General features: G+C 51.8%; 1 protein-coding gene across 1 annotated transcript in view; it reads right to left on the minus strand.

Annotated features, from left to right (window-relative positions):
• The window catches only part of PLXND1 (plexin D1), an 88,456-nt gene that overhangs the window by 60,009 nt on the left and 9,935 nt on the right, over positions 1 to 18,512 (minus strand). Inside the window, exons 4-7 of the mRNA XM_030043757.1 lie at positions 5,955 to 6,131; positions 2,902 to 3,033; positions 990 to 1,090; positions 185 to 314 (exon numbers count right to left, since the gene is read on the minus strand). Coding sequence (XP_029899617.1) covers positions 185 to 314; positions 990 to 1,090; positions 2,902 to 3,033; positions 5,955 to 6,131 — 540 coding nt within the window. The remainder of the gene's footprint in view (positions 1 to 184; positions 315 to 989; positions 1,091 to 2,901; positions 3,034 to 5,954; positions 6,132 to 18,512) is intronic.

Here is an 18,512-nt window from a genome sequence, read left to right on the forward strand (position 1 = left end):
TTTTGAGAACCTTGGCCTGACTCCGTAGCATACAACAGAGCTCAGCATCCCCACAACCCATATCGAAGCCACGTGGAGCTGTGCTGCTGTGCTAGAGGAGCATGGATATTTATCAGCCCTGAGAGCAGGTAATGACTCTATGGGACACTGCACATGATTAATTTGGTATTCACATCAAACGCACCGGGTTCTCTTTGTCGATATTAATCTCGGGCTCCAAGATGGTCATGGAAGGGCACTGCTGTACTCCTTCACTTGCACTTGCCCAGAAGTTGGCCCCTGTGAAGTTTGTGCACTCATGCTGCAGAGAACACCTGCAATGAACAGCGGAACAATTTGTGGTTGATTATTTTTAGAACAGGTGATAAAAATGTTTACTTCCTTGTGAGGGAATATCCTGAGAAAATCCTATGCCTACATATTTTTCCTCCATCCATGCAGCTAAGCCTAAAGCTTTGCTGCTATATTTAAAGTGTCTGGTTGCCATGATAAGAGCACTTACTCCCACCAGCATCAACGGGGCACCAGGGTTCCGGGTAAGCCAGAGCAGGCCAGGCTGAACCCAGAACTGAAGAGGAGGTGACATTTTGTCCGACTTCTTCAATTTGTAAACACAGAGTCTAATTTTGTAAATCCCTTTCTGAGTGTTGATTGTTTCCTACTCATAAATGATAACTGCAAGGGCAAAAGACGGTCTTTAAGAGGGTGTTGGCTCTCTCAGTCGCATGGTTGGATGCCTGCAAGATACTCTTTGCACTGGCAGCTGACTGCAGCATAACAAAGCAGCTACAGTTAAATCCTGGCTCTCAAGAGCACCCCAACCATTTGAGACCAGATGCAATTGTTTTTAAAAGCACATATTTCGTAAGAAATGGACAAAGACTAATGGTAGTATGACTGTGTGGAAATACTAAAGGCATCAGAAATTCTTGCCTGGGCTCGAGGGCCAAAGGACACGCCAAAGCACACTAGGACACAACCAGTCCTACCTGGTCTCCATTGTGCACCACCCGCAGTAAGCATCAGCGGCAGCCAGGCACTCCGTGCACGTCAAGTACTGGTTGCAGGCAGCCACCTTCACCCGCGTCATCTGCACAACAACAGCACAACTGCTTCCAAATGTTTTACAACATCACAGAAACACTCAACCGGACTGGGATGCGCTGGTATGGCCACGCATAGCTAGTGACGAGACACCAGCATCTCTGGCTACTTTACTCATCAGCCTGGACCAAGCCTTACAGAATGGACAACAAGGAGCAGACCCTGGCACCGTCGTCCTCCACCCCACACCGCTCAGAAGCGGGTGGTCTCTGTACAACCAGCCTGCACGGGGACTGGCACAGGCAGCTGCCCGCTGCCCTGCCGGTGCCCCCAGCAGAGCCCGTCCCAGCCTGGGAGCCACGCACGCCGTGGCAGGTAAGAACACCCAAGGGACAGGGCTTGCTGCCGCCAGCATAGTCGCCCTGTGGGGTGCACAGCAGCGCTGAGCTGAACTGAGCTGCTCCTTTTCAGCTGGCACCTTGGCAATAGAAGTGTGATGGTCAGGCTACGGAGAGCGACACCACACCTTTCTGATGTGTCAGGTGGAGGTGGTTTCACAGCTTGTCTCTCCCTGTGAAAAGCTCTCTCAGACCTGCAGAAAGCTCCTTTCTAGACAGAGCTGAACACTATCTGGCTATTTACAAAATGACCAGAAAGCAACACCACTCTGGAAACTTTAATTTGTAAAGAAATCAAAGTACCTCTGGGGACTTGCTCAGCAGGAGCAGTTGGAGAGAAAGCATGTGTTTGTTTCTGCTTTTTCCTCCCTCGATTTCTAAACATTTGTAAAGGAAAACTGAGTCGCTCGGTACGGCAGGGACTGACAACGTGAGGTGCTGAGAGCCCTGAGCTCCCACCATGCAAGCGCACCTTTGACCGTGGGCTCCTTGGCCTGACCCCCGCTCTACCTGCACCCCTGCAGTGTGCAGCAACCCCCACCCCAACCCCGTCGAGCTCCTGGGGAGCTTCCCAGGATGCTAATTCCACCTAAGAAAAATCAAGTCATCTGGTTTATTGGAAAAGAAGCAGAGGAAAGCATCACAAGTGGTACCAGCACACCGCACTGGGTGTTTGATCAAGCCCGAATGAGGTGCACAGCCCAGCCTGGGAGCTGAGACAGACTGAAACATCAGCTAAAGAGGCATCCCAGGAGGGTTCTGTGAAATGATAATGACCAATCTGCAGGGAATTAGGGCTTGGAAAATATAAATGCAACATATAACATTTTGTAGTTGTGCATCTGTTTTGACAGATTAAAATGTAATTCAGGACAAACCACCAGCGCCTGGAGCGCTCAGCTCTCAACTTCCTCCCCTGCTCACTTGACGGAGATGAGACTGCATGTTTCTACCTGCTGTGGCATTCCTGGTCTCCGTAGAGATCCCTCCTCCCATTCAGCCCTCCTGCCGGCCAGGCTGAGCAGAAATCTCCCCCAAGGATCATTTCTGACAGGCAGACTTTTTGTCTGTTGGATTTCCCAAAAGCGTCCTTAAAGACTGTGTACTGTAATTTTCAGGTTTCTATACAGACACAACCTCTGCTTATTTCTGCACTCACGTAAGTGGGATCGGTTTCAGTATCTTTTGCTCTCCTTTCTACCTGGCCACCACAAAGACAAGAAAGCCTGACAAGCCGGTCTGCTCGGCATGACCTCCACCCCGTGCAGGAGAATGGACAGGCAGACGTACCCCTCCGGAAAGCGCTTTGACACCCTAGCCAAAGCTCTGAACTTCTTGGCTCTGCCCATTAATGTTAAAGCAAATTTTATTGTCCGTTCCTGCTCCCAGCTTAGTGCTGAATGCTAATTCAAATGCATGATGTTCAAAGGACTATTTTGCTGAAGACTAAAGATCTCACCTGATAGGAGGTCATCAGATAGAGGTAGGTGGAATCAGAAGGGTCGAACTGCATGATGGGGTGGACAGGCTCTCCATAAGCCACCGAAATGGATCTCCTGCTAATAACCTTCATGGTACTGTCCAGATTAATCTGTAGTGAGAAGAAGCCACTCACTGAGACCATTTTTCAAACACTATGGGGAGATTACTTTTCCTCTGTTATAAACAAGAATCAAAGTGGTATCTAATGGTGTTCCACATTTTCAAGCGCTGTAAATCTCTACACACTTTGCAGGCTGCACACACAGAGCTTTACTGAAAAGCCAGCTCTGTGCCACAGGGAAGGCACTAAGTGGTCCAGAAAGCTCAGGCCACGGCCAGGAGCCCTGCTCAGTGATGAACAACGCTCGCAGCCCTTGGTCTTTCTGTTTAAAGCCCTCTGTTTGAAAGGCTGCCTGGAAAACTTCTAGTCTAAGGTTCTACCCACTGCATGGCTCGACTGCAAGGCTGTTTCCAGCAGGCCACCGCAGCATTACTCTTGCCTTACCCTAACGTAAGTGGCACCAGCCTTCAGCCCTGTTACACACATATGTGCATTTCTCTTACAAAGAACGATGCATTTCCAAAGCTTAATGAAAAACAGTGAAAATCGGCAACAGGGCTGTACAACATGGCATCCCCTGCTCCCTGCGTATTTGGAAATTAAGTGTTGTCATTCCTGGCCAAAAGAAGCTTTTATCTCTGCTAACTCCAGAAGACCGTGGCAGCTGCCGCAGGAGAGCCGAATCCTACCTTGCCTCATGAATCACCAGCTGAAGCGCTGGCAGTGATGGAAGAGGCTGCAAAGCATCAGCCTGCCTTTCAGATCTCAGAATGTCTTGGCATTTGACTTGAAAACTCAGCAAATTAAATGTGGCATTGCTGAGAGGAAATAACAATAGGGCTACACAATTTTGCGTGACAGTCACTTTTCAGCTTAAAACAGAAAGGGAGCAAGGAAAATTTCTACCTCCTTACTAGCAAGGGAAGGCAATAATTGTAAGGACCCAGCGTGTCTCTGCTTTCTAAAGTCTGGATTAATTAATTAACACAGGATTAATTAATTCTTACACTACAGCAGCACCGACATGTCCTAGTAAGATAGCACAAGCTCAAAGCAGAGGGCTTCCCTCTGCTAAGAACCATATGCAAGCACTGCAAGCTACTATGCAGAAAAAAGAAGGGAACTATCATTATTCCCATTTTAAAAGCTGGCTATCCAGAAGCTCAATAATTTGCCTGCGATCACCCAAGATGCCCATGAGCCAAGACCCGACACCCTCCACTTTAGCTTTGCGACCATCCTCTCTCTCTTCTTGCTGAGCTTTGCTCTACGCTTGGCTGTTTCTAGGCACCTGTCCCTAGGTCCCGCTGCCTCCTGGGCTTGTTTACCCTATGCTTTCACTGCGCAGGCACATTCCCTGGATCCCCGTGAGCTGCGGGCTGCAGGGGAGAGCCACCACAGCAGCGCAGAGGGGCAGAGACCACCAGTGCTTTCACTGGAGCAGGGCTGGGGCACGCCAGAGGACACGTGCTGCTCTGGCGCTGGCAAGAACAGAGTGGGCTGAAGTTCTGGGTAACCCCAGCACAGCACCTTGCCTACAGACTTCCAGACCTGGACACGTGGGGACATGCCAGAACAGACCCTTCCCACCCCCCATCTCCTTCGAGGGCATTGCATCCTGGCACACCTTGCCCTGGCCACCGCTTCTCAAGTGCTGTTCTTCCTCTAATGACTGCTGGATGTGGCACTGATAATGGCCCTCGTGAAATGCCCGTCTGCAGCCTATCTGATTAATTCCCCATACATAGCCCTGGCAGCCATAATTGCTGCTGGCAGGAGCTGGTCGAGCACTATTTCTGCCCCCTTGCTGTCTTTTCTCAGGCAGCAAATCTGAATGATAACTCACGCAAAGTATCTTGTATCCTGTGCCAAATAATAAGGAGCCCCGAAGGTAAAAGGGCTTCTGGTTATGCAGCTGTGTTGTAGAATTAGATTAGAGCTATCTGAGCAAATTATCCCAGCAAAGGGTAGCCAGGAGCCTCTCCCTAATGGAGGCGCAACAGATAAGGCTGCTTTCTCCGAGATGATAATGGAAGCAGAGCTGTTAATACTGTGTGAACAGGGGCTGCGCTGCGTGTGGCATGTGCCTCTCCAGCCCAGTGCACCTGGCCAGGGTGCCAGTTTCTTCCCACCCTTACGAATTACCTGCCCCTGCAGGCAAAAATCAAAGCTGTGAGTTTCTTTGTGATGGTTCCCACATTTCTGCCAGGAGCACTTGGACACAAGGGAAGAGATTGGATCAGTTTTCTTCTCTCCAAGCATTTTGATCCAGTATTCCACATTATGCACCACTCACCCCAGGCTGAGACAAAGCAGGTATCAGCTGTGTCTCTGCTCCAGGGCTTTTTTCCCCTCCTCTCCTCTATGGACTTTCGCTGCTGAGAGTTCATCAAACTGTTGTGGCTGGCTGGAATCAAAACTTTTTTTGGCAAACTTCAAGTGCTAAAGTTACTGAAACCTTGGCCTTGCATCTTGCCTCTGGAGCCAGGGTATTGCATTGCCATACATTGCCTTTGGCACATTATTTAAAACAGATACTCTATCAGATGCACGGATTCACACCTGCTTTGGACTCAGCTGTGATGAAGCATCTCTTGGTGATTCCCCTGTCTACATGGAGCCTTCAAAAGCCATCAGCTCGGAGGGAGAATTTATTAGAAGAGCTGTTAATAATTAAATGCTGCACAATAACATTTCCAGTATAGGGTTCATCAAGAACATCCTGCTCGCATAGCAGCCTTGAACAGTAATTAACGGCCACCAGTCACCAGGCAGCATATATCACTGCACAGATTACAGCAGCATCCAATTACTCCTTCATTGCCAAATGAAAGCAGGCGCTCAGACAAACTCGACAACAGACATTGTCCTCTGTGCAAACCAGAGGTGCTGGAAGGGGAAGCCCCGCCGTCCTCCCTGTCCCCCCAGCCCTGGCTCCCCCCGTGTTGGTGCTGCCGCGCTCCACTTGCCTTCAGGAGTCCTCCGCTGGCAGTGCCCAGGAACACAACGGTGTAGTTATTGACGCTGGCCACCGCCACCGCGGTCAGGCCGCTGTAGGTGAACACGGGGGTCGCTGTGACGGGGTTCACGATGGCCAGTGGGTGCTGAAGGTGCGCTGCTCCACAGTCCAGCTGCTCCGGCTGCAGCTGCGGAGAGACACACACGTCAGTGGGCTGCAGCAAACACCAGCAGGTCCCCCCCGCCATCACTGCCTCAGGCTCAGTGTGGGCAAACTGCTGATGGCCCTGCTGCGCCCAGGGAAAGCTCCTCACTACCGAGTGATGGAATAGGAACATGTAACGGGTTAATACAGGAGCAAAGAGCTGTAATAGAATCTTCTTTGTGCTTGCCAGATCTACCCTCGGAGCCACATCCAGAGCAGGCTTTGCTGGAGACGGGCTGTCGGAGGAGCTCTGCCCTTGCCCATGCTATAGGCAGGATCAGGGCAGCACTGGGATTGCCCAGGAGGGCGTCCTCCAGCCAAAGGCCCGTTTACTGCAGCAGCACCCGCACCTCAACACAAAAGTCTGGTGCAACAGTAAAAGGGGATGAGGGGGCTCCCTGCCTCCTTCTCCCACCGAAGCAGTCAGAGGTCTCTTCTCCAGCATGGTGCTGGAAGCCCCTTGCCAGCGGGGGCTGCGCTGCAAGGGAGGTTTCTCAGCCCGTCGAAGACGAGCCCTCCCCAGTGGCCGCCTGCTCTTGCAGAGGTGGTTGCTCTGCCCGCAGAGGGCTGGTCCAGCGCACCGCCCCAGCGCTGCCATGGGTGCCCCTTCCCGCGGGTCAGAGCTTGGGATCGGCACTCAGGAGCACGTGCTCAGCTGGGGTGGCTGCAAGCCCGGCAGCCATCTCCGGCTCCTTCCTTCTCAAACAAAAGGTGAAGCAAGAAGTTTCTCCAATAAAAGAACTCAAAATATTATTTCCCTGCGACTAAGTGAGGAAGTGACTGAAAACAGAGCCAAGGGAGGGGGCAGGGGAAAAAAGCTTGCTGGCAACTCTCAGGACTGTAAATCCTGGCTCTGATCTTGCTGCTACTGCAGTCAACAGCAAAATTTCCACTGGTCTTCCACTGGGATGGGATGGGATGGAGGAGCTGCCGAGCAGGAGGAGGCACTGCACTGCAGGACATGGAGGGAAGAGCAGCGGCTGTGAAACTCTGCCGAGAAATGCTGGAGCCACAGCCTCAGCCCGCAGCCACTCGCCATGCCCCGGGGAGCAAGTACAGCTGTGCCCCGTGCCCAAGACCACAAGATGTTCATTATTTGCCTCTGGCTTCTGCTTTCAAGCTGTTCCTCGAAGCTCTGGGGGAGCAGGAACTGCCTTTGCTACAGAAAAGTTAAATTCAGGACAGCAGGATGGCAGGCGCTGCAGCTCGAGCAGGCGCCCAGCTCCGGCAGGAACCGCCGTGCCGAGCGGGACGGCTGGGGCTGGCCCCGGCGGACGAGCTGCCCCGCGCGAGGGCTGGCGACCGGGGGCACGAGGCCCGCGTCAAGGCTCCCGTGTCGATTCGCTATCAGGTGCCAAGGGGCAAAGGCAGGGGGCAACTGTTAAGGACTCCTGACCTGTGAGCCTTGTCTGCGAGCAGGCATCTGGCTCATTTGGCCCAGAGCAAGACAACAGACTTCACTATCCTGTGCTAAATTAATTAGCACAGTTGCTGCATGGCAGCAGCATTTGAAAATGGGACTGATGCTTCATATTCCTCCTACCCTGCCGAGACACACCCAAGATTTATGACCACTCTCACCCTGAATCCTCTGAGACTGTTATAATTTCTGCTCAGACAATGTGAATGGATTCAACAATGTCTGAACACCACAACAGTCTCGCTGCCGACAATTTACCTGCTGTCACTCCTGCAGCAGCTTTTATGAAGTGCTGTGGGTGCAGACGAAGCCGTTCAAATCATGGGCATGTTTCAAGGGCCATTACCACATCATCTACAGTGTCATTTCAGGCTCATCTTAAGCCGCAATTGCGCTGTCACCCTTCCCGGGTGTGGGCATGCGGGGCTGACATGCCGACAACTGCGGGTATTTGCAGGCTGCCTGAAAGCACACCAAATTAAGGCCCTGATTGCGGGAAGTGCTTATACAAAACTCCAGACAAGAGACTGCTGGCCGACTGCAACCCACACCCCTAAAACTAAGCACATTCTACACCTTACTGAACTCAGCCATAACATGGATATTCTTTCCAAAATAATAAGGAGTACTAATTTAAGCAGAAGAAATGCAGGGATTTGAGGCTGTATCTTTTAAGAAACTGGACCACATGCTTCCACCAGGCAGGAGAATTTGATGACCAGCCTGTTTAGCATAGTCCCTGCTCCCTGGGCTGAGTGCACGAGGGTCTGTATTTTAATTCCCTTATTATCGTTATTATTTCATTAATGGAACCAGGCTAAATCTTCAGCTCTCCCGTCTCTCCAGACGGTTTAGAAGATTAGGCAAATCTTCAGGCTTTGCAGTGAGAGCGTGAGACCCAGGCAGGACCACCTCTCCGCTCTGGCCCCAGTTTGGGGTGCACCTCCCACCTTGTGCCTGTCCGCCCTCCTGGGCACGACCACATGTCTTGGGTTGGTGCCACGCTACAGCAACATCCCTGGACAAAAATGGGGAAGAAACTTGCTAAAATCCAAAACGTATGCGAAGCAACTGGGCTGTGTCTCTGGGAGCGAGGGACGACATCCCCTCGCAGGTGGGAGGAAGGAAGCCCCCGCCAGACCACCACAGGGCCGGTGACCTCTTTGCAGTGGCCAGGGCCAGTCTGGTGCAGGGGGGTGCAGTCGGCATGGGGACCGCAGGCCATGGCATTGCCCCCTCCTCCTCTTTGCATGGGAGAAGACAGCAGCAAACCCCACCAGGCTGGGTGTGAACTGTAGGTGCCAGCCAGCTCTTGGTCTTTGTAGCTGCTGGTCAGCAAACAGCACTGGCTTCCTGAGTACCCCATCCCATCACAGACCCACAGCACCCTCTGTGCAATGGCACACAGCAAATTGCCCTGTTTTGCAGAACGGCTCATACCCCCTGCCCGGAGGGAGCGTGCCGCTGCAGACACATCTAGGGCTCATTTCCCTGCTGCTGGACCAGCGCAAGCACGCTGCTGCAAATGGCAGACTGGGTCCTCTCCATGAAACCACCCGGATCTTGGTCCCCTGTGCCCCAGCAGACACCAGACCCCGCGTCCGCTGCTGCTGCTGGTTGCATCAGATGTGACAAAGACTGATTTGAAAAACTTCCTCTGGTAAACCGAGTGCCAAGCAGAAGGCAACACACTTGGAGCTGCAGCTCGGTTCACATGGGACCGAGACGAAAGGATCAAGTGTTCTGGGTCCAAGTGACTTTGCTAAATGCATTTTGCAGTTTTACGGCATTTCAGTCTATTAAAAAATAAAATTGCAGCCCAAATTCTTAAGCGCATATGTTTCCCCCTTAACTGGGCAACACAACTTTTTTATACCATACAGAGGATACAGCAAGCCATTCATGTTTCTGATTTAATGGTCCCCTTCATTCACAGCCAGACCTTTAGAAATGCACTTGGGTTTATTTATTTGTCTTGGGGATGATTATCTCTAGCCCCTCTTCATTACTCTTTACCAATATTAGCCACCTGAAGCTCACAAGGCTCCTTCCTGCTGGGAAACTGAGGCACAGAGGCACCTCAGGCCACCTGAGAGCCCAAGGGATGCTCAGCACCTCGTCTCCGCAGCAGCTGCCCAGGGAGCCAGTACCGGCATTTGTCTGCCAGCAGCTTCGCCGCCTCCCAGCCCGAGGGACACAGCCCTTTCCTCTCACAGGTGGCTGAAATCACGGGAAGTTCCTTATCTGCTGTGCCTGCCTGCTTATAAATTACGCATTTCAGAGCTAATATCAGTGCAAAGTGTTTTCCACGGTAAACAGGATATAACTATTCTAACACAGGCCAAGCTTTATTCTGGCTGCATACATCCTTCCCCTGAAACACCTTTATTTAAATGACATCAGCTCTTCCAACAGACGGGCAGGCAGAGACATATGGTGTTTCCCTCTTTCGGGTCCCCGGGTGCGGTGACACACTGTGCTGCTGCTGTCTGTACACCACAGCACTGAGGGGACATCTTAACTCTGTCACGTTACGGTAAACAGGATACGGCCAAGTCACATCCTTCTGCAGGCACCAGGCAGTCAGTGCAGCTTGGGAAATCGCACTTAAAGGTTGTGCTAAAAGGCTTTCTCCATGCGGAATGGGTTAAATCTTGCTCCATCTTAAACCAAACTGCCCTACCCTGAAGCGGGGAAAGCATAGACCTTAAGTTTTCTTCCAAAACCAATCTCTTTCTATCATCTGTATTTTAAAACAACCCTGTGGGCATTCACGGCATTGCCACTATTTTTCTGCTACACACTCTGGACACTCAGTAACTCACGGAAATTTTGGGCGAGTATAGATTTGAATCCTTCTGCACCCAAAACATTTCACTCTGCCACTTTGACACTAATGAATAGCCACCTCGGGCACGAGCTGGAGACAACCCACAGCCAGCACTGGCCAAGCAGCGTTGCTGTCACCCCACGCACCTGCAAGGAGGGCATACTTGGTATTTCTGAAAAATTTCACAAGTGATGCAAATTAATTCAAACCAAGGAGCCACATCTAAGAGGAGGGTTACTCAGATTAACCCCTGAGCACGACTGCAAAAACAAAGCGGGACAGAGATAAAAGATTTCCAGCCACATCAGTGCTCAAGAGTTCAGCTATTTTCACGGTGCGAGTTCACTTCTTTATCCCAAGCCTAAAAGAAGCAGAAAAAGCGATTTCCCAGAATTTCCATTACAGCTCCCCAGCCCTGGGCGCTACGCCCCAGAGGCAGGCATGCAGGATGTCCCTTCGGGAAGGAAGTCTGCTGGAAACAGAAGGAGGAAGAGGAGTGGTGAGGCAGCACTCAGGAAAACCATGAAACGTACTGATTTCTGCATCCTGTGTTTGTGACCTTAAAAATAGGTCTTAAGCAAAGATGGAGTTTATTTCTGAATCAAAAGCAGGCTGCAGTTCAGAAAAAAGCCCTGCAGCTTTTGCTTTCAGGAAAGCTTTTCTGACTCTACTACAGCAGGGGTCTGAAAGCTTCGCGGAGCAGCAGTAAGTGGAAAGGGAGTCCGGCCCCTTTCATGCATCGTATCAGAGCGGATTAAAGTGTTGGCTTCTAGCATGCCTGGAGTCCTGGGAAAATGACACAGCCAGCATCCGATAATCCGCTCCAAACTTGTTGATTTGTGGGACTTAGCCATCGTCTTCATAGGCTCAAAATTTGGCAGTTGCTCCCACACAACTGACATTTTCAGGCCATTAAAGTCTGTGATAAAAGGGCTCTAGTTTTATCTCTTGCCTTCCTTAACATAAACCATTAGGCTTTTATGAACATTTAGGTATGACTCAGGGAAATCTCTGATTGCAGAGAGAATATTCAAAATAATTTGGACACCGTCTGAAGAGAATAGCAGGACTTGGACTCAAAGTTGAACAGTAGGGAGAGGCTAAAAACCAACATGGAAATATTGCATAGACACCATAGGAAAATGGGCAGAGCGAGAGATGGTGGCAAGCCGGCCCGGCTGCATTACGAAAACGGAAAGTACAAGCCCTCCTCTGTACCGGGCAGAGCCCAGACTGGCCATGAAACCCCTCCCAGGCAGAGCCCATTCATCCCGGAACCCCCCAGTGCTGCCAGCAGTTTGTACACACAATCACGCGTTTATCTGCTGGAGCGTCACAACCAGAGCTGTCAAAAACAGGCTTTTTGGGATGCCTGGAGGAAAATGTCATCCTCAGAAGAGGACTCTACTGTTAAGGCACTTGAGACGTAAGCAGTCTCTAATTGTAGTGCTGCTCCAAGGGCAGGCATTACCACAGAGCTCCTCTAACTTCCCATCATATTTTTTAGGCAATGGGAGGCAAATCAATGTGCACTCTTGGCCAGTCGAGGTACTTGGGCTGAGAACTTCTGATAAAATCAATCTTACTGATTTTTCTCAAGAATCATCCACACTAAGCAATCAGCACCCCCACAGCACAGCAGATGTGCTTAAAAAAAGGCTTAAAATGAGATTTTCACCCTGGTTTCGCTGTGTACTTAGACCACAAGTTTCTTGAGCGAGGAAGCGGCAGTTTTCCTGTGTTTTGCATGTTTGCACAGTGCCAGCCCTGGCCCACGGTGCTACGCGAGCCACCAGTAACGGGCTGTCCAAACACCCATCTGTCTGCTCTCAGTGGCAACGCAGACCACGTCCTGCCCACAGGGAGCCCCAGTCCCGGCTCTACCACACCAGCAGCTTTTCCAGCCGGACAGTATCTCGACTCGGCAGGAGGCAGAGTCGCAGCAGGTAAATCAGCACCACCCGACCGATGCCGATGCCGGGGGGCCTGTCAGCATCCGCAGGGCCTGCCCGGATGCTCCCCCGAGCGTGCACGAGAGCTGCTCGGCAGCATCCCTCGGGACCTCTCCTGCAGACCTCCGTGTTGGTTCGAGCCCTGGGAAACCACAGCAATCCACATGCAGCCCCACGTGCCTCACCCCCGCACGGGCAACAGCGGGGACGACTATCGCCTCCAGCCCCCAATCAGGAAAGTTAACGTCTTGCTGAAGAGAAGTAATCGCTAACGAAAAACTATCACCAGGTTCCCTCTGTCAAATCCCCATCAAGCACCGCTCCCCGACCAAACGCACATCCACCGCAACACAGCCAGCGGCACCGGCGGCAGACTCGCATCGGCCGCGCCGAGACAAAAATGACCATGTCAGTGCACCCGCTCCTCCCTCCACCGCAGACAAATGTCACCCCCGTGCTGAAAAGTGTTCCTTCTGCTTCTGCAGAGCTCCTGATGCCTGGCAGTTTCTCAGCCTCTTGTCTTCATTTGTATTTTACAGGAAAGCTTTTTCCCCCCTCGTCTTATAAAACTCATTCTTCCCTCTCTCTACTCTCGACTCCCACCCTTTTCTTTCCTGCCAGCTCCTAACCCTCACTCTTGGCTGCTTCACATGGGACATTCACCTGATTAAAACGACCAAGGAATTCAGGCTTGTGTCCCTCACATGAAGTGAGCAGAGTGAACCGGGAGGGAAGCCCAGTGAGCACAGGACCGATGGGCATTGGGGAAGGCAGGGTGCAGCAAGCACTCTGCAGACCAGTGGTTCTCCTGGGACTTTTCATCTCCTCAGACCTGTTCAGGAATTACTCGGGAACCTGCACAATCGGAGGCACGAGATGCCCGGCAGCCCTGAGTGCCCGTGCCACGTGTCCCACCCTTCACTGATTTCTGAGTTTTCGGCAACGGTCGAGGTGCTCACCCGTTACAAGGTGATGGGCTCGGCCGATCGCATGCCTGAAGCCGGACTCAGGGCCAGAGCTGACCCGACAGGCTGAGCCCACCAGCCCCCGAAAGCCAACAAGAAACTGTTTTCAGAGAGTCTGCAAAGACAGACCTCCAACCAGTTCAAGGCCAAGCCTGGGGCAGGCCAAACCACTGCATCGAAGCAGCAGCAGTCACGTTCACCTCCACCGCAGCCCTCAAACCACCCGCGGTGAGGGGGTTTGAAACGCCAGAAGATGCTCTCAGCGCTGCATCTCATCTCGGAGGGTGAAACCCAAGCTCTGGCTGCTGTTCCAGCAACGGCAGCCCCGCACAGACCTCACGTACGCCTGCTTGGCTGCTGCCTGCAAGGACCCGTCTCAGAGGGAAGACGCAGGTGACTCGAAGGACTGGGACAAGACCGGGGAACAACTGGGCTGCAGGCAAAGCCAGTCAGTCTGCTATAGTGAGGCCAGAGCCCAACAACGGCTTGAGCAAACACAGGCTTCCTGCAGCCATCCATCTTCTGCTGTGTCACTTCAGGTGCAGGAGGAAAGGGCGGCGGTTGTCTATCCCGGGAGCCTTCCTCAGGGTGTTAGGGAGGATGTAAGAGCTCCAAGGAGTCCCCAGAGGCTCCAGCCTCAGCTCCAGCAGCGGCACTGAAGCTGGATGCCTGCAGCTAGACGGTGTGATTACCCCCCTCGGTCTCCTCTGCCACCTCCTCTTGTGGGAACTGGCCGGACTCGCGGCCACCCATCACTCCCCAAGTCCCAAGCCCATAGTGCTGACCCCTAGGCTGAACTACTGGTAAAGAAAGCCGAGGGCAATGTCGGCAGGAGCCTGCACAGCCCTCCCCCAGAACACCTTCCCCCCAGCCCGGGCAGCCCCGGCACGGGTCCCCCTTCCTCGTTCCACACAAGCCGGGGGTCTGGCACATGCCGGCACTCCCCTCTGCGGGGAGCTGAAGCAGCACGTGCGACTGCACGGGGAACTGCTCAAAGCAGAGGAATATAAAAGAGTAGCAGTCTTTTAACTGAAATTGCACATCCTTCATGCCGCCAGGAAGACTGGTCAAGCTTATTATGTTAGCCTTCATCCTGCATTAAATACAATACTTCAGATTATACAATCAAATCCCCCAGGAATGGGCAGGCAGAGGGATTAACGAACAACAGGCTCCAAAGGGGTTGTCATAGTCAAAATAGCATGCATTTAAGCAGCAAGAGTTTGTATGTCCTTTAAATTCACCCCCGTTGGAAACACGGCTCCTCTGCCCCACTCCCCAGGGGCAAGGAGCAGAACGGATCACCCGAGCACGCCTTGTCCCAAGGACACCGCGCTGCTCTGGAAGCCAAACTAACGCGTCCCCCTCAAAACTGTTTGGATTAAGACGCCTGATTTATTCAGGCTGTATTTTCTTAGCTGCTCTTTCCTTGGGAGAGCCCCCTCTTCCACCACTCAAGCTGTGTTTCTCATTTATGTTGAGCTTTGGCTTCAGTAACCAATCTCAGACTATTCAAACTCCTTTCCACAGGGAGGAGTCCTGGGTGAACCGTGAGTTTGGCTCCTCGATCTTCGGGGGTTATTTTTTTATTATTGCTACTACTAACACTTAGCACTTTACATGCTCAGAGTGCTCTGAAGGCATATCTGTGTGATTCTGGGCTGAAAAAAGCATCCATTAAAGTAACAACTTCTTACTTAACACAACCGGTCTTTTGCATGTGTCAGTTCAAATCTGCTTCATTTAGCAATAGTTTATAGTAAATGTTTTCCTGTATTTTCCTCATTAGTTCTGCCGAATCAATTAAGCTCTGAGATAATAAGCAGAACTCTACTCTTCTTCTATGCACCCTCAGTAAAACCTGCCTCTGAACGGCAGCGCTGTTCCACACCACCGTGCCACAGAGGCGTCCTCCACAGGTACCACCACGTGCATCGCCTGCTCAGCAGCATCGGCACCGGTGCCCAGAAACAAAACACCACTGCTTGCTCCCGGCACCCAGCCTGCTGCGGTAGGTTGGCGTGGAAATGTTAAAAAAAGCCTTTTTGCTCATTGACAGAGCACTCCAAATGCAGAAGTGACCAAGGCATAAAGACGTGGTCTACAGCAGATGCACTGCTTCCCCAGCTGACAGGTGTACCCTTCCTCCACTCTAATGCACAAGATAGAGACCTCCATCCTCATTTTGGGGACTGAGAAAATTCAAGGTTAAAAGGATGGTTATGGAAAGTGCAAAGAATGAAGGTGTGAGTGCCGCCTCCTTGGACTCGCACACATACTCTCCTCTCACAGATGGCACCTGTACAAAGCAAAAGCCATTCTCCAGGCATCTCTCTGAAAGCACTGTACTTGTTGACTTGCCAGTATTGCATCTCTACAGCTTTGTCTTTGGAGGTCCTCACTCCCCACCCTGTCCCCCCCAGTTAGGAAATTAGGATCAGCAGCATAATTTCAAAATTTGTTAAAAATTAATGGTCCTACTGGATTCAGTAGCTGAGCACCTCTCTTATTTGGTTAAAGTATGGAAGGCTTTCCTCTTCTCTACCATTTTATATTTTGACTTCAAGATTTGTAGAAACTGATGTTTCCAAAGTTATTTGGAAAGATTCACTGAGCTTTGCTGCTTGCTGTGATACTGTATCTCAGCAAAAAATGACACTACAGTTAGGAGATCCCAGGGACATAAGGTTGCAACCCCAGCTCCTCCCCAAAGCTTGAAACTTTCTTCAGCAGCTTATTTGACAGTGGCCAAATAGCCTTTCTGCAGTCAGGGACCCCAGCGCTCCGAGGCAGCCGGCACACCAGCTGGAGTGCTCTCCTGGCAGAGGGAATCCCAGGAGGAATGCGCCGGAACACCCATCCCAGCCTTTCGCCATTTGGCTCACCCCAGGGACACATGCGATTCAAACCGAATGAAAAAGTGCAGGGAAGAAATCATCTGTATCAGTTGCTCTCCAGATGCAGGTGTCTGTCCCCTCAAGCAGAGATTTAGCCACAATTTCCCTCCCATTGAATGACTGGCCACACTAATTGCCAAAAGCCCAACCCAAGCCCACTCCCTGTGTGAGCTGGTTCCCAGACTTGGGTCCACCGCTCTCCAAGGAACCACAGGCAACAGCACACCAGTGCTGGTGCCTTTGTACCGCTTGCAGCTAACATCTGGATCTACGAGACATGTTGAAGGATGACAGGGACTCACGAGTCAAACAACTTTGGAAACTGCTATTTTATATTACATTAAAAACCGCTCATCTTTCACATCTCCCCTTCTTCATCGAGCACTATCATTATACTGTAAACTTTTCCCAACTCTTCCTAAAAAGATCACTCTACACACAGCCATTTTCTAGAACATGCCAGGTTTTCAATGGCCCCTTTTAATTAGGCGATCGACCAGAGATGGCTTTTGGCCACTAAGAGCTCACAACCCATTGAATGTTGGCAGCGGCCAGCAGACAGCGGGATGAAAATCTAATAGCTCAAAGCCTTTTGCTCCAGAAGGGAGCAGTACAAAGCACCATAATACTTTAAACAGAGATGAGGCAGAAATGGGAAGACAAGCTCCAAATTTCCTTCAAATAATAGAGGTACGTGTTTGCAAAATCCAGACTTTCAGGCAACTTTGCTTCTGAGTTAGAATTGAAAGATTTGTATTCCAGTGCTACTTGCAACACATAAACTGCAGAAATCTTGTCAGAGCAATGACCCTCCAACGGTTCAGGCCCAAAAAATGGGCAGCCTTATTCCAGCAGCTGGTCCTGTCTGGCCAGACTGCTGCTGCCCAGCATCAGCCACCTCCCACTGTCTATGCCACGGGCACAGCAGCCGGCACAGGTTTGGTGGCCGCAGATCCAAATGCGAGTCTGCAGCTTTGCTGAGGCCTGAGACTTGGAGTTTGTGCCCTGGACTCAACCAGCCCCACCACGAGCCCTGAGCTCCCTCTGGGTCCCACAGGTCCCACGGCAGCACCCTCGGCAGCACGGCAGCAAACCCAGGGACTGCAACTCTAGCCATGCCGTGCTCAGAGGAGGGCACAGCAGAATGAGATCCCCAATATGGAAAAAAGCCTGAATACTCAAGTTAGCCCCTATCCTGTTGCCCACCAGAGAAACACCCCAAGCTGATGCACCTCTTGTCCCACCCCTCGCCTGCAAGGCTGTGCTTATCTGGAGGTCCCTTCCTCCAAAAAACAATGCATGCCGAACTGGAGAGGAAGGCACAGGGGCTGGCAACAGCAGATCCGCCCTGCTCAGACCACAAACCATGACTGCTGCACCCCTGTTGCTGCAGGATGCTGCAGCCCCCGTGCCCCCTGTCCCTGGGGATGTCCCGGTCCCAACCCCCAGCACAGATCTGGGTGAGGAGCCAGCGTACACTCCCCACACTGGACAAGCCCCGCTAATGCTCAGCGGGTAATAAGGCAAAATCATCACAGCCTTTGATATCAGCCCTGGTCATCAGCACACCACATCTAACACGGGCTCATCCAGGTTCTGTTTGATAAGGGCCTTCTCAGGAGCGAGCCATCCCACGCCCCCGCCGGCCTCGCTCTGCTGGAGCAGCAGCTGCCAGCAGAGCTGCTATCCAGATGTTAGAAATTAGTACTGCTCCCTCTGCTCAAAAATGTCAATAAATTCCACCAGTCTCTCAAAGTGGGATATTGCCGTAGACAGTCTGCCACCTCCTCCACGTGCTGCAAGGTGTTGAGAGCCCAGCTTGAAAAGAAAGTAAGGACTTGCAACCATTTCCTTACCAAGCCAACCAAAAAAAAAAAAAGAAATAGAAAAGCAAAGTGCAGGTTTTGCACTTTTTGCAAAGTCCAAAAAGCAGATGCAGGGGTCGGCTCACCCCCCCCCACCACGCCGTGCCCCTGGGTACGTGTGCTGGGGACGGTGACATAGCAGCACTTGGGACCTCAATTCAAATCCTGATGCTGCCACCCATCTGATCAACAACAAGGCATTGATCAGGCGGTCTCTGACCACCTACTTCCCCCAGTGAAAAGAAGGCAGTAACGCTCCCCCAGCACAGACTGGTGCACTGTACCGAGGGTTCACAGCAACGAACGGATCTGCGAGTGCACGGGGCTGCAGCAACGCCACAGGCCCAGCCCTGTTGCGCCTTGCACAAGGGGCACAGCACAGGCAGTAATGCCTCCGGGCATCGGCCACGCATCCCTGACCATGGAGCTGTTTCT

Source organism: Aquila chrysaetos, chromosome 20, assembly GCF_900496995.4.
Source record: "Aquila chrysaetos chrysaetos chromosome 20, bAquChr1.4, whole genome shotgun sequence".
Taxonomy (NCBI): Eukaryota; Metazoa; Chordata; class Aves; order Accipitriformes; family Accipitridae; genus Aquila; species Aquila chrysaetos.